The sequence below is a fragment of the Carassius carassius genome, chromosome 5 (genome assembly GCF_963082965.1).
Source record: "Carassius carassius chromosome 5, fCarCar2.1, whole genome shotgun sequence".
NCBI lineage: Eukaryota > Metazoa > Chordata > Actinopteri > Cypriniformes > Cyprinidae > Carassius > Carassius carassius.
Window position 1 is genome coordinate 33520141 of NC_081759.1, and position 24162 is coordinate 33544302.

Consider the following 24162-nt stretch of genomic DNA (forward strand, 5'->3'; position numbering starts at 1 on the left):
CGCATCTGGCGCCCTCTAGAGGGTTATTTTGGAAAAGCCACAAGTTAGTTGCCTTGTCTACAACACGCCTCCTCCTTACAGCTGGCATGCCTTCGTCTCCAGGAAATCGCTTGTTTCGAGAAAAAATGGCTGCAATATGCTACATTTAATCCTTAAGGATTTTCAGACGCGTCGCTGGGAAAGTCGCATGGTGTTCGCCACAGTTGAAGAGTCGAATGGGATTTTTGTGAGTGTGAGTGATCGCTGGTGAGCTCTAGGCCCTTCAGTGATGCCTCGGACCGTCGTGAGATCCTGAGCCGATCAGAGCTCGAGGAGCTCCGCTTCACACAGCTGAACGCTCGACGTACTTGAGGATGTCCGATCTCTGCGCTTAATCGTGCGTGAACATAAACGTCAGAGAAAAGTAACCCAGAGTGAGTTTTATTATTTACTAAATGGAGAAACTAGTCGGTTTTTTGTACTTAATAAATTGGAAATAGTTTTAAGGGTTCTTTAATAATGTAAATGAGTTTCAGTCAATTTTGTAGTCCGTGAGAAAGCGTTGTGTGACAGTAGACAACCGAGAACAGGTTCTGAAAAGAAACAGTTGTTTTCTTTAATTTACAATATACCGAAGCCAATTTATTTTCTTCATATTCGTTTTCTCTGCCGCTTTGGAGGGACATAATACTAAAATACTCATTCGCGTGCTGAAGTGGACTCGTATGAATCGTTTTTTTTTTGAATGAATCAAGTCCAAGTGGTTGTAGAATAAATAATGAATCGGTCTACGATTTAAATATTATTCTTGTTTGGTTAGATTTTTTTTATCGTGATATATATAGTTTGATAATTGGATTGGTTGGACGACATCTGTCTTTTGAAATCAATTATTAAAAGGGTTAACGGGTCATCAGTTAACGAGCAGCAGTTTTAGACTTTATCTGTGAAATAAACTTTTACGATGTATTTTTATGTTAATCAAAATACATCATAATTATTTATGCCTTCGACGTCTTTAAACTGAAAATGTAAAACATAAAAAATGGTTCTCTGTATTTGTGTTATAAGTACTGCCAGCTGCCCACGCAGCTACAGTCAGGACTGGCGGTGTCTTAACGCCTAGTGAACTGCCTAACTAGACTGCACTTTTGAACATCATGGTCAACCCAGAAATGTTGTACAGGTAGGCAGCTCTGTAGGTTTTTAGACAAAGTTTGTTCTCTCTCTCTGTGTACACAGAAACCTGGCCACTGAGTTTATGAACAGTCTGGAGAGAGACAGTGAATCATGCTGCCTCCATCAAGAAGGGATTTTGTGTCTCTGACTCTCAGCGAAAGTGGCAGCTACACCAACAGCAAGCAGTGGCACCGGCAGTCCTGCTGGAGAGTGAGTGAAATATTAGAAAAATTTTCCTTTCTTAACATTGTGGTTTATCCAATAGTTTGAAAGCCCGTCTGTAGGGTAATCTGATTGTTTTGCCAAAAATTTGATTACAAAAATGGGATAATACAATCACCATGGCTTTGTTACCAGAAATGGAAACAGCTGTCCAGATTGCAGCGCAGCTTGGTCCTGTTTACACTCATGCTGCTGTTGATTTGTGGAATTGCCACATCTCCCACTCTCATAGGGCACTTGAGAGGTAAGATGCTATAAAAACAATTGAAAATGTGTTTCCAAATTGTCTTGTTGAAAAATAAAAAACGAGAGTAATGCATAAAAAAATTATAATATGGCCTCTTTAAAGTTGAGATGTAATGAAAGTAGAAGAGCTTTTCTGATGCATAGCCAATTGAAATAGTTGGTTAGAATAAAGCAGATCTGAATGTGAGCTTTCAGGTATATCAGATCAGTCACATGTTTACAAAGCAGACTCATGCCTTCAGACTCTATACCTTTTCTGTGTTTTTGTTTCTCAGATGGTGTGGTAGGAGAGAGCGGGTACGATGGAAAACAGCCATTTAAGTCCATTCTTCCTGAGCCGCCCTCTGAGGTTAGTCCGACTTATTTGTTTCTTGCTTTCTTTCTTTTTGGATGGCCTCTTTTTATGAGTAACCTTATAACTCAAGGTTACAGGCTGTGCTTTTTGCTGCTATTTGAGGTTCGTGGCAGTAACGTATGTTTTCTTCTGAAAAACAGAAAAAGGAGTACCGTAGACGTGTACCGCCTGTCTTGCAGAACCGTTTGCAAACCAAAACAAATGTTTCGGGTCTGTTGGGAGTAGAAAATAAGGGACTGGACCTGAAAAATGAAAATAAAGGATCTGAAGGAGGAAAGCCAATCATTAGGTTTGTTGTTTAATGTCATCTGTAGTGAAATACCTTATAAATGCAAAAGCTTGTGCATTTTGCAAGATAATGAGCTTGTATAGAATAATCCTATGATTTATGTATTATTATTATTTATTGCTCACATGTGTAGTTGGCGTGGAGCTGTGATAGCAGAAGAACAGGCATTTGATACTGACACCAAAGACACAGAAATCCAAGACGACCCAGCTTCATTAGCACATGGTTTGTTATTTTGTCAGCTACACTCATTTGATATTAAACTGGATAAGAGCCAGTTGCTCAATCTATAAATACTTTCTTAATATAAACCCATTTTATACAGCTGATCTGCCAAATGCATTTGTTTCTTTTTATGGATTGCACTAAAGCAGCTGTTTCCTGTGTTTCTGCTTCTTTCAGCTGAGAGCAGGCTGGAGGCTGTGAGAGAAGCTTTTAGACATGCCTGGAAGGCTTACAAGGACTTTGCTTGGGGTCACGATGAGCTAAAACCAATCTCTAAATCATATGGAGAGTGGTTTGGGCTTGGGCTGACTCTAATTGATGCTCTGGACACCATGTGGATCTTGGGTCTCAAAGAGGGTAATTTAGTCTGCTAGAGAAAATACATTACAGAGTCCGAAACAGACTTTTCTTGTGGGGAAGAAATCCAGTCCAAGTCACAAGAAATTATATAACTTTTCATTGTACACTTTCAAATCTATTACATTTTTTAGAAAAAGTGTAATATATAGTTGATATATTTTTGGTGGACAAAACAGATCAGCCCTGAACTCACAGCCTTGGTTGAACCCACCTTACTATGTCAGGCTGGTTGAGATGTTCAAAGAAACAAAGCAATTCTAGCAGCACAGAATCACCATTTTCACATTTTTCTGGGAAGATTACTTAATAATAGTGATATGTCTTCATGTTAAGAAAAATAATGTAACAGAAAAATGATCTGCCATCTTTTATGGTGTGTAATGTGGTTTAAATAAATCTTATTGACAGAGTTTGCAGAGGCCAGGGAGTGGGTGGCCACAGAGCTCTCTTTCGATAAGAACGTGGATGTTAATCTGTTCGAGAGCACCATTCGTATACTCGGTGGCCTTCTGAGTACTTACCATCTGACCGGAGACCCCTTGTTCCTGGAAAAAGCTGTAAGAAGGATATGCTGATAAAAGGGCTGGAGTCTTCAAAGTTTTTCTTTATCCTGTTACTGTGTTCTGGTGATTTTATCACATGACTCCTTTTCAGAAAGATATTGGCTCCAGACTGATGCCTGCCTTCAACACTGCCTCAAAAATCCCCTATTCGGATGTGAATATTGGGAAGGGGACGGCTCATCCTCCGCAGTGGACTTCAGACAGTACCGTAGCTGAGGTCACTAGCATTCAGCTAGAATTCAGAGAGCTCAGTCGACTTACCGGAGACCCCAAATACAAGGTCAAGACAACGGACAGTCTTTCTCAGTTAAGACCCAAACACTCCTTTAAGCAATTCTGTTCTCATAGCAACAGGTGGTTACTTTTCTTCTGTTTCTTTCTGTAGCTGGCTGTAATGGAGGTGATGAAGCAGGTGCACAAATTGGATGGAAAGCAAGATGGGTTAGTGCCGATGTTTATCAATACCAACAATGGCCTGTTCACCCATCAGGGTATTTACACACTGGGTGCCAGGGCTGACAGCTACTATGAGTACTTGCTGAAGCAGTGGATACAAGGAGGCAAGACCGAGAACGAGTGAGTAGTCTCTATATGTTTCAACTTATTAAAGAGTTAATACCAAAATTTCAGCTGTGGTATTATGACAGCCTGTAGTGCGAATACTAACTCAAAAATGGGTGACTGTTAACATTAAATATATATATATATATATATATACAGGTTCAAAGATTTATGTGCTCCAATTTTATTTTTCCAGATTGTTGGATGACTACTTGCTGGCTGTGGAAGGCGTGAAGAAGAACCTCCTGAAGAAGTCTACTCCTTCCAGCCTTACATTTGTTGGAGAGCTGTCCCATGGCTACTTCAGTCCCAAAATGGTATCCTAGTTCTCAAAGAAAAACAAGCCCTCAGGCCCAGCAGAATCAAATAGCTCATGTAGCCCCTTTTTTCTTCAAGGACCACTTGGTTTGTTTCCTGCCTGGCACACTTGTGCTGGGGACACATTTCGGCCTTCCTGCGGATCACATGGAGTTGGCTAAACAGCTGATGGAGACTTGCTACCAGATGTATGCCCAGATGGAGACAGGTCTGAGCCCGGAGATAGCTCATTTCAACATGCATGAGGGCAGCACACAGGATGTAGATGTGAAGGTGAGCTCAGAAAGCGCTTTCAGTTGGCGGCTGTGAAACAGATGTTTGTTTGTGAAATGAAATGGTCTTTTTGATCTCGTAATGTCCTACAGATTGCAGACCGACACAACCTACTGCGGCCAGAGACTGTAGAGAGCCTCTTCTACATGTACAGATTCACTAAGGATAAGAAGTACCAGCAGTGGGGCTGGGAGATCCTTCAGAACTTCAATAAGTACACAAGGGTATGTGAGAGAGACGAGTACACTGTCACTTTGAAATGTTTTAGTACATGCAAAACTGTGGCAGGTACGTGTTTTGCATGGTTTTCTTTGTAAATGGTATGTGAGATTCAAATGAGTGCATAAAAAATCAAATTGTGTTGAAAAGAGTTTTCAGATGGTGTACAGTTCCTGGTGTATTTTTTAAGTTTGTGCTTTTGCATGATTTTCTCACAATTTCGTTCACAGTCCCATTGCTCGACAGTTTAATTATTTATACTACTTTTGAGATCAGTACCTTTATTTATTTAATTGCATTTTATTTAATACGTTTTAGCAAAAATTCACCAAATTAATCAAAAGTAACAGTAAATACATTTCTAATGTTACAAAATGTATTTCAAATACTGTTCTTTCAATCTTTTTAATTGATGATAAAATCTTGAAACAATTGTGGTTCAAATCATGGTTTTCAAAAGAAAAAATTAAACGGCTCAACTATTTTTTACATTGAAAATAAGTAATGTTCTTACACATATCGGCATAATAGAATGATTTCTGAAGGACCATGTGACACTGAAGACTGGAGTAATGTCTGCTGAAAATTCAGTGTTGCATCAGGAATGTTACATTATAAAATAAAAATTAATAATAAAAAAACTGTTTTACTGTACTTTTGATCAAATAAATGTGGCCTTGGTGAGCATAAGAAACGTCTGTAAAAAAAAACATCTTACAAATCTTACCAATTGTTCTTTTTTTTTTCAGGCATGAAACCTTTTTTTAAATGAATAAAATATTAAGAGGACATGGAAAAGTTTAATTCAGCAAATCTTTGTCTAGCTGTGCCCCGTTGTAAAGTGTTTTTTTCACTAATACTAATGTGAATGTCATCTCTAAAGTTAGTTGAAGTAGAAGTATAAATCCTTATCTATTCATCATTGGTCAGAAAATGTGCAATTGAATGCTGGCACACTGTAAGAAAAATGTGTTCCTTATGACTGTTTCAAGATTGTTTTTCAATCTGGCCCAAAGCCCAACTTTGGTGCTCTGTCAGAACGAGACTCATGATATAATTACTTCTCATATTTCTTGGTTTATTCAAACATTGCCTCGCTCCATTTGCAAATGTACTTGCACTTTCTTTCTCTGCTTCTCTGAACTTCAACAGTTTACAAGAATGCTACCAAACAACCTTCAGTACAGACTCGCGTGTTCCTCTCCCCACAGGTTCCCACCGGAGGTTATACTTCCATAAACAATGTCCGTGACCCAGCCAATCCCAACCCTCGAGACAAGATGGAGAGCTTCTTCCTGGGTGAGACACTCAAATACTTTTACCTGCTGTTTTCTAATGACCCCAACCTTATCAGCTTAGACAAGTACATCTTCAACACCGAGGCCCATCCTCTGCCCATATGGCCACAAGCAGAGTGAAGGACCCACAAGCACACGTGCATAACCAAACACACCTCTCTCAGGGCCATGAACACATTTGCTATCCAAACTGCCATCTTTTTCTACACTCTTTGTAATTGAAAGCCACTTACTGGTAAAAAAAAAAAAATTTGAACAGCCATGACAGCAACTAGCAATAGTACTAGTAAGAGTTTGTGAATTTTTTTACTGTATTTATGCTATTGTTATGCTGTCGATCAGCTAGGTTGCTGAATTAGCCCATTGCAGTCTCTCAGCCTAAGCACACGGACAAAAATGTTCATACTGTGAAACCTTATGGGGACTGTAAGCACTTTATAGTGTGTTTTCTTCTAATGAAAGAATTACTGTTGTTTGTGTCATGGGGATTTAGGGGGTCTTTGATGGTCTATTTAGCTTTGCAAAAAAAACTTTTCTTTACATCATAAGTTTTATTTGTTTCATGAGCTTATATCACCTATGTGAACATTTAATACATTCTGTGTAATTATCAGGCAGCATTGTATGATTTTATCTTATCTTGTGATCAAGCACATGCAAGGGGAAATGTTTTGTGTTTTTATTAATTATTTCCAATATTTCTTTCGAGTTTAAAACCCCAACTTCACTGTGAGGGATTTGTAAAATGTCTTTCCTGTGAATAGGAGAAATGAACTTATTTATTTTTTATTTGGTGTTGTTGAGCTTGGTGTACGTTAGAGGGTTTATTATTTTTATATATACATATATTAAATGTATTTTTTGACATTAAAACTCACTAGCAGGTGGACCATTATAATTATTTAGTTGCCTTTTTTTGTGTATGTGTGTGTGCTTTCAGTCAGAATTATGTATTTTAATAGAGCGATAATCAAGCACAATGTTTTTAAGGGTTTGTATTATGGCAGTTTTCACTCTTTCAGGGGACCTATATCAGATGTGATTGTGTCAGTAGTATTTTTATGTGTGTATGATGAAGAACTTCATGGTATTGGTAGATTATTTTGTAAAATATGAAGTTGTATTGTTTTCTTGGGGTGGTTTTCTTAGAACTTTAAAGAATCTTCAAATTCCCAAGTGTTTTCTTGCAGGAAGAAAAGCTGAATGTTGGCTATTCATTTTTCGCTACTTTTTACAGATCAGTTTGTGGGCCTGAGCTTAAATAGAATAGGTGTTGCTGTTTACACAGATTATAAATGTACTATGTGCGTTGTATTTTAAAGCTTGGTTGAACTTTACATTTCACTGGGCAGAATCTTATATTAATATCCAGTTTTTTGTGGGTAGTATGTACATTAAAACCACTGCAGATGTTCATCAAGGGCTGAGCATTAACCGGTTTGTTGTCGTCATGGTATAGTGAGAAGTTCTGTTCCGCGTGTGCCTTTACATACAAAGCAATGACAAATGTTTTCTATTTTCAATCCAGAGAATCAAGTTTTTATGAGAATTCAGTCTATTTTAAACATCTCATTCCTGTTGTGAAGCGATCTACAATTTGTTTTATGTGAATAAATACTTTTGTGATCATTTATAATACAGTGTGGACGTGTTAAATTGACTTGCTATCTGTATTCCATTTCTGGTTATTTTATTTTCTCTCATTGCGTGAGAAACTGAAGACTGCTAGACTTAGTTGAGCTTGTGTATCTCACAGATTTCAGATGAAGGGCTCTTCATGTTCTCGCTCTTAATTGTTTGTGCAAATGTCTCAATATTAGATGCCTCATGCATATTGACAAATCAACATTTTGAATCATTCATACACCAAAGATGTGACATGAACTTCAAAAAATATTGTAAAACAGGGGTGATGAGACAAGTGATATGTGGTACATAAGAGAAACATAAGAGTGAGTTTGTACATGTTTCTTTTCCCTTTCTTTTTATTGACATTCATATTTCTTAAATGTAGCTTTTTAATGTCTATTTTCTGTGGAAAATAAATGGTTTTAATCAATATTTTACAATGTAAGTAATAAATTGTACAGAAAAATGAACTCATGATGACTCCTTCATTGCTGCCTTCACCCACTGAGCAATGATTTCAGACTCCTTCTTCCGAGCCACAACCACAGACTCCGGATCATTAGGGTTGGACTCCCTGAGGGGGGAAAAACACCCCAAACAAACAGAATTATCAGATGACAAAGCCAAATAACATGCATTTTATTGTCTTCATTTCACACGCAAGTTCTGAAAATGTGCACCTCAAATCCAGATGATGAGCTCCCTCTGGTATGTTGATTGCAATCAGTGATGGACTGAGTGACTTCCTGATCTGCAGGTGAAAATAATTCCATCATCATTTCACAGAGAAGCACAACAAAACACTTTTTCCGTAAACCTCAACAGCAACCAATAACAAGGGAATTACTAAAGTGAATTATTCAGATCATCATTTTTAGCAAGGAAAATAAAGGTAAAAAGTAAAACTGCCTTACCCCTCCATTAGCCCAAGGATCAAGATCACCATTGGAAAATATGATATTGCTTGCGGTGGAGAGATCTAGAAGACAAAATTCAAATGGATGCAACACTGAGCTCCCATTTCATTGCGAGCATCCAATGAATATTAAAAGGACCAAAGACAAGCTGAACCTGATCTATATAATCATGAGGTAAAACCTTAAAAAAAGAGGCACAGTTTGGTAGATACAGCTTACCGTCGCCCCAGAACTGGGTCTTCAGCCACCCTTGACGTGGCATCACCCCCCATCTCTTCGAGCAATACTGTTCTCGCTGCTGCTCGGTGAATGTCATAGGCGGGAACATATCTGTCACGTTGTTACTCTCAAAGCACATCTCAATCTCGGTGCAGGCCTAAAAAACAAATACGTTTTTTTATATACAATTACAAGTGAAAGAAAAGTCTATTCAAACTATAATGACCCTAATACATCAGATTAAACTTTTAAAAGACATTTCTTTACAGAAGTAATTTAACATGAATTTCTAAAAATCAGTGTCAAGTATTTGGACTGAAGAACTTTGGAAGCTGGAGTCGATTTAGAATTTCTGGTTCCATCGTCCTGAAGTCAGTGGTCTTTTTGGAATATTTTTATTTGTGGTTAACTGAAAAGTATAACGTCTTGTAAAAGGTGGTTGCTGACAATTAGCTAAGAGGTTTTTAGAAATATTATAAGTCATCACGTGCTCTTGCAATCTATTCCAATTATTGTTTGTTTAGAGTCTACGTTTAGCTTTTCACTCATGATGGTTGTTTTTAGACTTCAAAAATCATAAATGTTCATTTAACGTTTATCTTGATTAACAAATTGTGTAAGAATCAAACTTTTGTTGGAAGTTTTTTTTTCCTGCAATAATCCAAAAGTCAATGGAAAAATCATTTTGGAACCAGGGCGATACAAACGTCTGTGTTGGCCTACAAAATGACGTCATCTCTGCAGCCTCCAAATAAATCTGTTTTACTAAAGACTTGTGTTAAAATCTAATATCCAGGGTTTAGAGAGAACTAATCAAGGTACCTGGTAATCCCATGCATAGCTGTCAAAGCCAAGGCCACAGCCAGTGGGATCGGCACACTCCACATAGAGACTGTAGAGGTCATAACATGTGAGCTGGCCAGTGGAATTATACACAATGCCTGTGGGGTGGCATAACATTAATGCAGAAGCCATTTGAGCCTTGCCAGTACCATAGGGATTTAAAAAAGAGACGGAAAATGAAATCTGTGCAAAGCTGCTGTCATTTACCAACAGTATCTCGGAGTGCCGACATGAGATCAGTGCCATTCAGCATGGTTTCACATGCCACCTGTAAAAGTAAAAAGCACTGTGATTTATCTTTAAGGCACACAATCACACCGCTTCAGTTCCAACTGCAGGAACTGCACTGCTAAGCAATTTTAAATGGAACCAGATGGGCTGGAATGGTTTCATTTGCTATATGCATCAGAAAAACATTCGATTAACATCATTAGGTTTTGCATTATGCACTGAAGTATTTCGGTGAAAAGCTTTTTATTTATTTTTTGGCTATCCCCTTTCCATTTGGTGATGAATATTCATGCTAGTGACAAGTCCAATACCTTCACTGGGAAGGCTGGCATGCTGCCCATGAAATGAGTGCTGTAGGGATAATCCAACATGGCCATCATGGTGAATGCGTTACGTAAGAATCCGTTCAGCTGATGAATGTCCTTTGGGGTGGAGGGAGTTTTACACAGGGAGAAGGCAGACTGGATGCGTCTGTAGTCTAAATGAAGTATAAATGGGAAAACATGGAGAATTAAATGCATTTTTAAGAACAGCATGCACAGATTGAACAGATTGATCCAGTCTGAGTGAATGACAATAGATACCTTTCTGTTGTGCCAATGTGTTGAGCTTCTGGAAAGCTCCTTGTACTGCATCTCTGCAGGCAGGCTTAAACTTCTCAAAATCCTGAAGAAACAAATTAATATTATGCTGATACAAAATCATAAACACTTTTATGTACAAAAAGTATTACATTTTAAAGGCATGCTTTAAAACAAAAGAAAGGGATTCAATATGAACATACAGCAGTAACATCCTGGAAAAACTGTCTAGGGTCTCCAAGACCTGCGGTGGACAGAATAGGAGCACTAGCGGCTAATGCCCCAGTCACAATATTCGGGTATCTTATCCTCATGTAAACGCTTAACATTCCTCCATAGCTGAAAAACAGACATAACATACACTACCCATTACAAAAAGTTTAGAATAATGAATACATATCAAAATGTCATATTCCTGTGATGGTAAAACTGAATTTTCAGCAGCCATTATTAATCCAGTATTCAGTGTCACATGTTGCTCAATTAACATTTCTTATTATCAATGTTGAAAACAGTTTTTACTTATTTTTTTATTTTTGTGAAATCCATGGTATGCTTTTGGGAACATTTGAACATTTTGGGAAAAAAAATTATACAAGAAGAAAATAGTTTATTTAGCAAATATGCATAACATTGATCCAAAGTAAGAGTTAAAAATATTTAATGTCACAATAGATTTAAATTTCATATAAATGCTGTGCTTTTGAACTTTGTATTCAAAGAATGCATCATGGCGTCCACAAAAATATTAAGCAAAAAAAAGTTTTCCAACAGATTTAAATAACCATTATTAATTCATCACCAATAAAAACTAAGCACCAAAGGAGGATATTACAATGATTTTTTTTTTAAGATCATGTGACACTGAAAACTGGAGTAATGGCTGCTGAAAATCTAGCTTTGCCATCACAGGGTTTTACATTTTAAATACTAAACAGAAAATGTTATATGTTTAAATATGTTAAATTGTAGAAATATTTCACAATTTCACCAATATACAGTACAGGCAGTATTTGTTTTTTATTTTTGTTATTATTCTATTTCTTAAGCTTCATAATAATAGAATAATATTATGTTAAAAGTATGGATATACACACACACACATATCAGAAGATGATGCGAATATCAACAAAATAAAAAGCTCACTGAGAACCCACCTTCCACCAAAGACGATGACTGGACATTTCTGAGCTCCCAGTTCCTTCTTCAACTCTGTGATCATGACTGCATAGTCAGCCAGGGCCTGCTCCACCGTCAACAGCCCCACAGCAGGGATATTAAATGAATCCTTCCCAAATGGAAGAGATTTTCCATAGTACCTCTAGAGTTTAAAGCAAAGCTTAAGATTAGTAGACAGTTATAGACTGTATGACTGCATAAACCTGACCTCAAAAACTGAGTGAAATGTCCCAACTTGTCTAACTTCCTCCATGATCATATGATTCAACAGTTACATGAAAATCTTACATGCTCAGCAAATATCACCAAGGCTCCCTGCACTGCTGCCAGCTCTGTGATGAACCCTGAATTCTGTGCAAACTCCCATATGTCCCCTTCGTTCCCAGTGTAGAAGAAAATAGGTCCATTGCCTTTCTTCCAGTACTGATCTACAATAAACACACAATGCACTCATTTAGAATGGATATAATTGAAAAAGATAATAAAAGTTCTAACAGATGATAGTGTGGTAGATTATCATCACCTGTAATAAGGTAGCGCTGATCATATGTGCCATTGCCAAGGCTGTTGTAATTGAAGTGGTCTAAAATTTGTTTAAAATACTTTTCCTTGAAATCAGGAGCAAGGTCTCTGTGAGATGGGATGGCCTCATTATTAAGCTTTTCCTTCTAAAAAAGAAAACGTCCCAAAGAGGGAAATTAAAAAACATTCCAAAGAGGACAAAAGAACAGAGAGATTTGTAAGAAAACAAGTGAAACAGTTAGCAATACACTGTCATAAATCAACAAACAAATATAGAACTGAAAAACAGAACTTGCCACAGATAAACGTGTCTCGGTTTTTCCACCGAAGATCAGCAACATGAATCCCAGGAAAAGCCCATTAGCAGCCATTCTCACAGAGACCCCAGACATCAAGCCTGAAATCTAGCAAAGTTTCATGAAATAATCACAGGGTTATTGACTGTCATGTGATCATGTCAGCTATCATGTGACCTGTGCCACTGTTTACGAGTCGTCTATAAACGTTACAGACAAGCGCTTATCGCCAACTGGGTCAAGAGTACGGTGCGTGTTTACACCGCTATTATGTTAAAGGTGGTCTAAGCAATGATTAGCAGCTTCGCAGTCAGTTTAACAATAATGTAGCCAATAGTTTCAAAATAAAAGTCAATTTCAACGAGATTCCAAGAACCATTTCAAAGTAAAAGTCTTCATGGATTAAAATAATTGACGGGCTATTATTAGTAGTATCATCATCATCATCATCATCATCATCATCATCATCATTAAATAATAATAATAATAATAATAACAACTTTAAGGTTTTCTTGTAATTTCTATGATGTACGCAAGAGTTTTCCTCATTCTACTGGAAAAAAATTGGTCTTAGACGGAAAGCATCTTCAATTATGTATTATGTATTGTTTATTTATTTATTTATTTATTTATTTATTTTCAAAAGACCTTGTGGGAAAAAAACAAAAACAAATCTAAATACAAGAAAATACCAAAATTATTTTCACTGTTGGACGTCGTGGGAGCTCAACCTCCCTGGACTGTAACCAGCTCTCTCTCCAAAAAGGCTGCCCTAATTCTACACAATGAGAAAAAAATGATCTAAATTTGATATCTGTTATCAGCAAGAGAAGTGGAAACTGCAAATGTGATCCATAATAGACAGCTTTGTTCAATAATGACGTCAACAGTCCAGGCCTGAATGTGGTAATGATGGGGATTAGGATTTGTTCACTAATTTGTTCAGTGACCATTTCTGCAGTGGTCGTTACTAACCAGAAGGAGGCGACACGTGTATTGTGTGTGTTATTATGAGGAAGTCTTTGGATCATTCACATTTGTAAGCATGCAAACAAAGTTTTTTTTTTAAGTTTCATTCACAACCCCCGATTTGTTCAGAAAGGAAGCACCACTACTACTGGTTTTCCCTGTTTGACCCAGAGGGCTGGGCATTGTTTAGCAGCTTTTTTCTTTTCTAACACTCAGCACTCATTAGGAGTTAATGGCCAATAAACAAGAATGAGAAGAACACATGGCTTCAAAATGTTCGAAACACATAGAACAAAACTTAATGTATTACATATGAACGAGGTGATGTAGGTTATTTTTTAGTAATTTACATTTTATTTTTTTATTGTCTTCTGGGTATAGACTAACCATCGATGTTTGCAGCTTTTTTATTTAGGCCTATAAATACTGTAAGAGCGGAGGAGCCCTCGATGGATTGTTTACCAAACATCTGTAGCGCCATCTGCTGTACATATAGTTAAATTAGAGTAGATTTGCTCTCTTGGATATTTCACTTGTACCTCAGATAGTTTATCATGTGTCAACATATATCTTAGGATATCTAAATCTGTACAAATGTGCTACAAATGAGTAAAAAAACAGCACAATGTATCTCAGTTTCCCTTTTTGTTTGTTTGTTTTTAGGATACTGTAAATTAAATGTAATTATAACCTTATTTGGGAGAAATCTAATCTTGTTAAGTAAAAATAGTAATATAGCAATGCTGGAATTTCTTCCCTCCAGGCTTTTTCGTGACTGTTTCCCTATTAAAATAAACATCAGGTAATAACTAAGTGCTTCCTGGTTGTGTAACTCTTGGCCAGTAAACCTTAAGTTTCTGTCCGTAGTGTGATGTATATGTTATTGTGTAAGTGTGCACATTGTCTCTCTTAAATTTCCTTACACAACACATTTTTGTTTAAGTGAGCCATTGTGTACGTGCCCTACCTGCTGCTCAACAAGTCTCTGTCTCTCTCTTCTGGGAATGTGGGACTTCCTGAAGGCATGGCAAGTGGGAGGAACCACAGCTGTGTTTCACACGAAAAAAATCACTTCCCTGTGAGTTCACTAAGAACTCTGGCTTACACCTGTTCATATTAATGATTGATCACTTCTAGAAAGCAGTTAAAGTTCCTGACTTATTTCTGGCAGTTTCTGAGCAGTGGTAAGTGTCGGTCATTGTACTACTGTAGTATTAGGTTTTGCTTTTATGGTTTGATTTTCTTACAAGAACCTGCATAGCTCCTAGTTTCACCTGTATTTGCAGGCAGCTGTCACATTCAATCTTTTTGTTCTTAGTGTTATTAGCAAGCAAAATATTAGTGTTTTCTCAGTACATCTTGCTATATAGATATTCTAAAATATCAGTTGATTATTTTTTCTTTTGTTCTAGAAGGCCATGCTGTACATAGAGTTGATCAAGCTGTGGGACGAGGCTGTGAGAGCAATAGACAGCCGGGACTGGCAGGGTGCTCTCACTAAACTCAACCAGATCACAGAACACAACTGTCGCACTATGTTTGTGGTTGCTTCGACACACATTGCCCTGGGTCAGGTGGAATCGGCCATCAAGGTACAATAATAAATGTTATGTTTTTATGTTGCAATTTCTCATTGTCTTTGGTGGTTAAACTATTTTTGAAAAATAGACAAAATACGATTATCCTTGTGCCATCCTAAAATTTAAAAGGCAGCTGTGTGTTTGAATGTATAAAGTCCTAATTTGCACTGTAAAAATGATTATTATAAATGTAGAGAATATTACTTTTTTCTGCTTTCAATAGTATTATAACTCTAATGTTGTCATATCAATCTATCTTAATAGACCTACTTTTTTATTTTAATCAAAATTATTTGTTATTTATAAGTTTACAGATTTAGACATTAGAATTATGTTTCTTTTTAAAAAAGTTGTTGAGGAAGTTATTTCATTAAATCTCTTGGTGTTTTTTTTTTGGGGGGGGGGGGGGGGGGGGTAGACTATTGTTATACTATATTTGTATTTTCCCCACAAATAAATTTTAAATACTATTATTATTATATAATTATATAATTTATCACTGGTTCCCCAGTGCTACCTTGTGGCCCCCTGGGGGCCCCCTTTACCCAATTTGAAAACCCTTTGCTTAGTTAATAATTTAGGCATTTCAAGGTAGTTAAAAAACAGAATCCGGAAATATAAACTGTAATTGTTATGTGTTTGTTAGATAAAAAGGAGATGTTTTTTGAGATGTCTTTGACGATGTCAAATAATGTCTTTTAGGCTCTCGACCAGGTAATCGCAAAGGATTCATGTCTTGCTGTGGGATTTTTTCAGAGGTCTGCCGTTCATATGATAGCAAATAGGTGAGGATACTGCCTCTCTCTAAGAATGAGCAGACTAGTCCGTCTGGTACACTACAGTGTGATGCAACACAAACATCTCAAACATTGACTTCTTTTGTTTAAAGTTGATGTTCTGGACAGCTGTTTTACTTTGATCTGACACTGCCTCTTTGTTCTCTTGCTCTCTCCCTGTCTCATTCTCTTTATATTTCTGTGTGTGTCACTTTTTCCTAACGCCAGGCTGGAGGAGGCATTGGCTGATTGTATATGGGCGCAGAAATTCATGAGGGAAAACCCTGTTATTGACTACAAACAGCTGGGTCTTCGCTTTAAAATGTACACCTGGCAGGTCAGAACATAAGGATATTTTTCTATGTATGTGCAAAAAAAGTTCAACCAAAACCATTAATAAAAGTATGATTTTATGAATTTATTGCACATTTTTTTTTATCTAGCTTTGTGTCAGCTCTGCCATTAAACATGAACGTTGATGGGGTTCACCTGCTCAGATATCCGTCACAAGGCCTCTTTGAGGGCTGAGTGAAAAAGCTCCATGGTTATGCAATGTCAAATGCCAGGGTGAAAGAAGATAAGACATATCCAGCATTCCTCAGTTGTCAGGTTAAGCTCAGGTTAGCCTGAACAGATTTCTGAACAGACAACCTTTCTATTCCTCAAAAGCCTATTAGCTGAAAAATAGAAACGTTTCCTTTGTAGAAATTTCACAGAGCCAAAGAGCTAAATTTGCACCACTAGTCCATTGTTAGATATGAGGAATATGTACTATAGGTATGGTTTATGTGATTTCCTTTAACAGAGATGATGGAATAATGAGTCCTGTTCAAGGAAATGAATTACTTTGCAGTTTCCCAAGAGTGCAGTTAAAAATATAATGTTACTTTATGTGTATACACACACACACACACACACACACACACACACACACACACACACACACACACACACACACACACACACACACACACACACACACACACACACACACACACACACATACACACACAAGGCTGTATTAATTTGATTTAAAAAAAATACAGTGAAATCAGTAATATTGTGAAATGCTATTATAATTTAAAATGTAAAATAACTGGTTAGTGTCCCATGATCCTTAAAAAATCATTCTAATATGCTGACTTGCTGCTCAAGAAACATTAATTATCACAGTGAAAAACAGTTGTGATGTTTAATATTTTGGTGGAACTTTATAATTTTAAATGATTTTTCAATGAACCGAGAGTAATCTAAAAATCTTTTATAACATTTTAAATGTATTTACTGTCTCTTTTGATCGATTTTTATGCATACTGTAATTGCTAAATAAAAGTTTTTTAAAAAATCAGAATTTTGTAATGAATAGTGTGTACAACTTGTGTGGGTTTTTTTCATTCATAGGTCCTTTATAATGCAGCAGCCGTCCACTCTAGACTGCAGCAATGGGACAAAGCCAGGGAAATTTTGACGGCGGCCTCACAGGAGAGAGGAGCGGGCCGGAGCAACTTGGTAGACATAGCTCTGGAGGTTATTTCTGTAAGACCTATGTAATCATTTTATTAAGAAAATGCTAAGAGGACACGGAAAAGTTTTTTTTTCTCTCTTAGTGCAAGAGATCCCTACATTATGATTGCTCTTATACTGATAATGTATCACTGAACGCAGTAGATTGTGATGATTTCAGCAGTCTGTGTTTTTTGAGCTGACAACACTAAATTGAAATGCCCATTTAATTCCCAGAGGAGAGATGTTTTGGATCCTCTCTTGGTTCCTGAGGGTGAAGTGTTCCGTCCCAGGAAACAGGAGGTAGACCAGCTTAAACCGAGGGACTTCTTGGGTGAAGCTAAGGTGACTCGCATTTTCGCATTGTACAGTTGCTTTAAAAGCTGTTTGGAAATTAACTATAAGATGCAAAATCCAATAATAGTAAAGTATAAGACATTCAAACACAAAAGAAGTGATACAGTTGAAAACTGGAAAAACCTAAATGTTCCCAAAGTCAAATATTACAAACATGGAATGGCATGTATTCAGAACATTAAAAATGCAAATGTTTCCTGTTTCAAGTAACATGGTCTAAGTCAGTGGCTCAACCAATATTTTTAACGTTATCTTGAGCAGGTCATCACTTCTTTGATTCCAAATGATGACTTCAGAGGTTTTGATCCTCTCAGACCACAGGTACAATTACTACCTGATATACTACACCTGTCAAATTTTGTCCTGCTTTTTTCACCATCTTTTGGTTTCTAACTAGACATTATGTATGTCTCTGCAGAAACCAGGGTACTATGAGCCAAAGGTAGAAGATGGCCAGTAAGTATTCAATATACAGGAAATATTAAGACTTAATACACAGATTGTACTATGTACTAATAATATATTGTACTATGCTAAATTTAACCACAAAGTATTTCTAATTAAGCTGAATATGTTAATCCTGCATAGGGACTCTCGTTACATGATATTGAAGAGTGCATATGTGGCAAAAGGGGCAGGGGAGCTGATGGTGCCTGCAGGAGCAGAAGTGTTTTTGTACAGTGATGATGACAAGGATGGACTGGCAGTCGTCATTTATGATGGAAAGGTGGGATACTCTTTCTTTGTAGAGTATGATGGACTGTTACAGAGGATTTGGTGGCACATTTAATGTTTTTCAACTTTATAGTCTCGTTTTTTAATTATTTTTCTGACATTCACAAAAGCAGTTGAAGTGGCATCATCAATATGATATATGATATTAAACATTTGACAGACTATAGATTAATGACTGGGATATTTCTCTTTGTTAACTTTACAAATATCAGAAAGGTCTGGTTCCAAAAGTCCTGCTTGAACCCATGGGCAAGAAAAACAAGGGGAAAACCAAGCGAATTGTAAGTGTCCCTTTGTTTGTTTGTTTTTTCACTTCCTTATAACTCTTTCATTTGCCACAAAGTGTGCTTTATGGTTTTTAATAGTGTCTTGGTATTTGCCAAGTCTTACCCAGCTTTTCTCTTATTCAGTATGTTGAGCTTTATGAAAGAAGACGGTTTTAAAAGCTTTTTAATTCTAGTCTAAAAATGTGCTTACACACTTTATAAACCACAGAGATTTGGCAAAGACTGCGCTTTGTCTCAGCACACAATTACTTTTAGTATCTTTGTAAAGAAAAGAAAAGCAATCATGAAAATAAAAAGGGTTTTAAAGTTTACAGCCTCATGTTACCAATTCTGACAGATATGTGATGATTAATTGAGCAAAAAATGGATCTACGTTTCCTTGCTTGGCATACTGTATTAGCAGTGACCTTATTCTATAGTCTCTGATGTTCTATATCTGAATTAAAGTCCCATATTTAGTGATTTTCTCTTTATATTTCTTTGAAGGAACTCGCCAATGGCATCCCACTTCCACCAGCCCTAAAACCCCCAAATCGACCACAAGCTCCATCTCAACGTTCATTAGGTACAGAAAATAATTCAGATAAAACAGACACATTCAAACTGAAACTGTTTGTTAATGTCTAAAGTTGTTTTGTGTGTGTGTGTGTGTGTTTTCTTTTATTTCATAAATATATATTATCATAAAAAATGAAAGATGATATCATCTGTAAACTTTCTCTTTTATAATATTTGATAGATGTCATTATTAAAATTGCACTGGCATTGTTTAAAACAGCACATGCTCCAGCATGTTGCGTGATGCCCTTATGTGCAGTTTATGTGCATTTCCTGTCTCTCCTTTAACTGTCCTAAAAATAAAAAGCAGAAATGACTGTACTGGTATTGTGAAGATGTACTGTAAGTTTCATCCTCTCTCCTGTAGAGTTGCAGCCCTCCTATGCCGCCGCTACCCACACAACTCCTCCTACAACCGGCAACTCCACCTGCGTCCCTACACAGCAGGTGAGTAACGAAACACACTTGAAAATGATGAAAGAATGCTGACCTTGTGGCAGGGCAAAGCAGTGATCCCTTTAGAATGTAAACTCCAGCGTTTTATTTTACCCACACAATCTGTTTTTGCCAGTCAGTTTATCTTTATTTATTCAGTTCAAGTTTTGTTCAATAATCAGAGATATTACTGAATATTAAGTGACTTTTAAACAATAAACTTAAATTATTAAAAATGATTTGCTCATTGAATTAAAGGGAACAGATTTGTGGTCTTTCAGCATGGTTTGAAAGACCAGGCGTAAAAACAGTTTTCTGTAAAGTGTGGGATCTATCAGCTTATCCTTATATGTAGGATGGGTGTAAATATAAGGACAAAATATGATAACTTTTGATGGCTACGCACGGTTGATAAATAAGGCCCCAGGTCTATTCACATATTTGGCTGCATCCTCTGTGCTTATATCTTATATATTTCTGCAAATTCATTTTATCTCCTTGTCCAATTTGTCAAGCCTGAAAGCCAGCATTTCTGACAGTATCATGTACTGTAGATGGAAATAGAAGCAGAGCATGATTAATGCAGTGGCCGTCATGGTTGATCTTTTGTATGAGACGAGATCTTTTGAATGAGTTTTGTGACTCAGACATGAAGTGGAGTGGAGTGTTGAGGCAGCAGGCCTTTGATTTGGCCTGATTCAGTCAGAAATACACCCAAGGGAGCAAAAGAAAGCTGATAAAAATTTGAAAAGGGGACTATTTGAGGCCACTGTCTGGCAGAGAAACCTCATTACCTTGTGACAAAACTTATATCTGAATATGCGAATAACTTTTGCGAATGTAATATGGAAAAGGAGTATTTGAAATTGAAATTTCAAGTTCTTGTATTGTAACTTCATATTCACTTGGCTTACACCTTCCAGTGAACTGATCATATGTAGCTCTATGTTATCTTACCTTTAACCTCAGATGTGCCCCCCCCACCCCCCACCCCAATTTCTCAGGCTCAAACTTCACCTCAGGAGTCTGGATCAGTCATAGTCAAGGTGCACTATTCATATACCATGGCTCTGAGAGTCCCTTTAGAAACTTCTTTCCGGGATCTGCAAGACAAAATCACTGAAAAATTAGGACAGCCTGCAATGAACGTTCGCCTCAGGTAATATTGCAGACCTGCAGTCTACTTGACCTGCTTTTAGTTGCCATAAATTCCCAGCTTTAAAGTATGTTAAAACTCTGGTTACATTTTTTCATTATACAAACCCCCACACCCTAACATCTCTAACGCATACTACTACTTCCTCTCACAGACACCGAAGGAATGGCACCAGAGCACTAACACCACTAAATGGTGATGATAGACTGGATAGCCTGGACGATGTGGCTAAATACGGACGTGCCCAAATTTGGTGCCAGGTAAACTAATTGCCATTTTTGACTGACAGCTATCAGTGACTTAATGGGATCGTTCACCCAAAAATGAAAATTGTCATAATTTATTCACCCTTATGTCATTACAAATCTGTTTTCTATATGTTTCTTTTTTGTGTCGAGCTCAAAAGAAGACATTATGAAGAATTTTGAAGAATCAAACAGTTGTTGGTTCCCATTGACTTTTATAGTAGGTATAGAAATACTATGGAAGTCAATGGGCACCATTGACTGTTTGATAACCAGCATTCTTCAAAATATTTTATGTTCATCATAAGAAAGAAACTCATACAGCTTTGCAAAGACATGAGGGTAAGACAATGATGACAAAATGTTCATTTTTGGGTCTACTATCCCATTAATATACTTTTTGTACGACTGCTGTCACCAAAAAGAATTGCAAAATTCTAGTTTGGTTATCTTATCTTATCTTGCCAAAAGTTTCTGCCAGTGATAGAGCTAGTGCTTGTACAGTCACTGTGTTCTCAACATTTGAGGAAATCAATGTATAACCTTTAACCTTTTATTAAACTCCATGAACTTTGATCTATTATGAATCTATTATGCAATTTTTAATATTGTGGCAACCTGTTTTTTCCATCTTGTCCCAAGAACGAGGAACCTCTGGCCAACAGGGCCATTCTCTATCAGATGGTGGCACTGTATGACTACAGTGCACAAGGCCCAGAGGATTTGGAATTCAGTGAAGGCGACACAATTGACATTCTGAGTGAAGGTACATAACCATAGGGGTATCTTTTTGTTATTAATTTTGTTATTAATTTTGTTATTAATGTTACACACATGTGATGGGTTAAGACAAGTATTTTTTTTCCATTTTGCAGTGAATGATGAGTGGTTAGAAGGACACATTGCTGGAAATATTGGCATCTTCCCTCGAAGTTTTGCTTATCGGGATACAGACCACACCAGTGGGGCATCAACAGATTAACACAGCCTCTAAACATCAACGGTGGCTGTATTAGCCTTCAGTGAATGAGAACTTTCTCATGTGCATCGACAGTCTTGAGGGGCCCATCTGTTAAAAATTAGTATTTATCTCCATGCCAAAATGTGTCTGTGCCTAACTGCTGTCTCAATGAACATGATCACAATAACTTTTGAGCATACATTTTAAAATTTGAAATCAAAATAATTCCTACTCTCCATATATATATATATATATATATATATATATATATATATATATATATATATATATATATTTTTTTTTTTCTGTTCTAAAGGTTAATTTTCCATAATAACATTTTCCTTGATTTATTTTTTCATTTACTTAATGAGATTACAGCAGTATTTAAGTGCTTTTAACTGGAAAAATCTTGGCTCGCCTTACAGAGTGAGTTCATTTAATATTAATAGAAAAGTGAGAATTTCAGGTACTATTTGAGATCACAAAACAGGGCGGCTAGAGGCCAAATCCAAAGTTTTAAATAGTGCTCCATGGAATGCCAGCTTTAGTTTACATCATTGCCACCCACCTCTTCTTAACCTGCAGCTAACATTGGTATCTATCATATACAAACTGAACAGCAGAGCAGTGCAGCAAAAAGAGATGATTTAACTTGCATCACACCCATACAATACACAGCGCTGGCAGATTTTATTTCCGACTTGGTCAGATGTCATAAAATGGCTTTTAAATCAGCCCTGTCCTGTAGTGAGAGCTGAATACACCTCAGCGAGGTATCTGTAATGCAGTGTTTAATGGCGTGGTGTGCTCTGTCAGACTGGGCACTGGGGCATGGCACTGCAGCATACTATCACTCTGCTCTTTTATATTGCTGTAATTATGTGGTTGGCAGAGCCCAGCTTGATGCATATTTCCCTCAATTCCCATTAAACATTCTGCTATTAATCAAAGCTGTACTGCATTCTGACCCAACGTTTACCAATCAGTTCTTCCCCTCCTACCTTCTGTCCTTGGATTTTTTTTTTTGTCAAAGAGAGAAATTCGGCGTCATGTTTATGAGCTGTTGTAAATGGTGTAAAGTGTCAGGGAGTTAGACAGTTTAACATGTTTCAGCATCAAAACAAGCTTCTGTCAGTTGTAACTGATCAGTATTTGGGTCTTTGTGTAGCCTATTTGATGGCCTCGACTAAAAAGTTAGTTGTTTATTCTGTACATCACTTACTCTGTACTCAAAAGATAATGTGGGACTCTTTATCAAGAAAGCAGACTGCAGAAAACAGCCAACTATGATGGTGCAGGGGGAAATCTGGAGACTTAATTTTAAGCCAAGAGAACAGGAGTTACTCAAATTAGGTTAAACCAACCCAACCACACAGCTTCATTAAATCACTCTCACAAACACACACACACACAAACGGAGAGAGAATGGACAAGGGAAGATATTTGGCATTTTAGCACTTAATTTAATTCATTTTGGAGCACTTTTGAGTGTGTATGTGTGCTTTTGGTAAGTGAGTCACAGTTGGGCGTGACTTACAGCTGAAGTGTATTCACTTCTACAGTGCATAAAGATCAATGAGTATCTCTTTTGTGTCATTTAGGCCCATTAATTGTTCATTAATTTCTGCCACAATGTGCTGATGCCAAGAGCGGTAATTGCAAATTAGCAATGAATTAGACTCTTTTGCTGCAATGTCACCATCTTAAATGGCTGTAAATCAGTGGATTGGACACCTGGTAGAACGAAGAAAGTTCAGTTGAGAGGGTCTATAGATGTTTAGTCTCATTTTCTACAGAGGCTGTTGTCATTTATTTTAATGTTTAGTACATGTTCACATTTATTTTATTATGCTGCACTCTGTTTTGTTTAATTTGTATTATTGATATTTTTAATTATTTTATTTAACGCCTATGTATACAGTCTCCCTGGCAACACAAATGCACTTTGTTGCTGTGGGGCCAGTAAAACACACTATATTAAAATGATTTGGGTCTCTGCACAAATGGATGAGGTTAAATACAGCCTTAAAGGGAGCAACAGTCTGTCCATATGAGTTTATTAATAGCCCTGAGTGAGACTATTGGTGAACTGTAGG

General features: G+C 37.0%; 3 protein-coding genes across 6 annotated transcripts; 2 read left to right on the forward strand and 1 right to left on the reverse strand.

The window, feature by feature from the left end:
• Window positions 1-40: 40 nt before the first annotated feature.
• LOC132141358 (endoplasmic reticulum mannosyl-oligosaccharide 1,2-alpha-mannosidase-like) lies at window positions 41-7723 on the forward strand. 4 transcript variants are annotated; one of them, XM_059550805.1, is made up of 14 exons: window positions 41-403; window positions 1222-1368; window positions 1516-1624; window positions 1902-1975; window positions 2122-2270; window positions 2404-2495; window positions 2673-2852; window positions 3264-3412; window positions 3510-3698; window positions 3804-3994; window positions 4176-4296; window positions 4376-4570; window positions 4663-4794; window positions 6001-7723. In XM_059550805.1, the coding sequence occupies exons 2-14, from the start codon at window positions 1270-1272 to the stop codon at window positions 6205-6207; spliced, it is 1887 nt and encodes a 628-aa protein (XP_059406788.1). In that variant the 5' UTR covers window positions 41-403; window positions 1222-1269; the 3' UTR covers window positions 6208-7723. The 4 variants fall into 4 exon arrangements, with proteins under 4 accessions (XP_059406788.1, XP_059406791.1, XP_059406789.1 ...); XM_059550808.1 differs by having other exon boundaries at window positions 41-246; XM_059550806.1 differs by having other exon boundaries at window positions 41-232.
• Window positions 7724-8054: 331 nt separating this feature from the next.
• On the reverse strand, window positions 8055-12796 carry dpp7 (dipeptidyl-peptidase 7). The gene is made up of 13 exons (XM_059550809.1): window positions 12505-12796; window positions 12210-12354; window positions 11975-12114; window positions 11665-11828; window positions 10711-10846; window positions 10511-10592; window positions 10238-10404; window positions 9903-9963; window positions 9675-9793; window positions 8853-9009; window positions 8631-8695; window positions 8397-8467; window positions 8055-8290 (listed from the first exon to the last, which is right to left on the reverse strand). Exons 1-13 carry the CDS (start codon window positions 12598-12600, stop codon window positions 8188-8190), a joined length of 1506 nt encoding a protein of 501 aa, XP_059406792.1. The 5' UTR covers window positions 12601-12796; the 3' UTR covers window positions 8055-8187.
• Window positions 12797-14438: 1642 nt separating this feature from the next.
• Window positions 14439-22200, forward strand: noxa1 (NADPH oxidase activator 1). Its single transcript, XM_059549209.1, has 16 exons — window positions 14439-14657; window positions 14886-15065; window positions 15756-15838; window positions 16058-16166; window positions 17231-17365; window positions 17570-17677; window positions 17951-18010; window positions 18108-18145; window positions 18278-18416; window positions 18637-18705; window positions 19198-19276; window positions 19637-19716; window positions 20709-20863; window positions 21015-21120; window positions 21748-21871; window positions 21981-22200. The coding sequence occupies exons 2-16, from the start codon at window positions 14892-14894 to the stop codon at window positions 22085-22087; spliced, it is 1566 nt and encodes a 521-aa protein (XP_059405192.1). The 5' UTR covers window positions 14439-14657; window positions 14886-14891; the 3' UTR covers window positions 22088-22200.
• Window positions 22201-24162: the final 1962 nt, after the last annotated feature.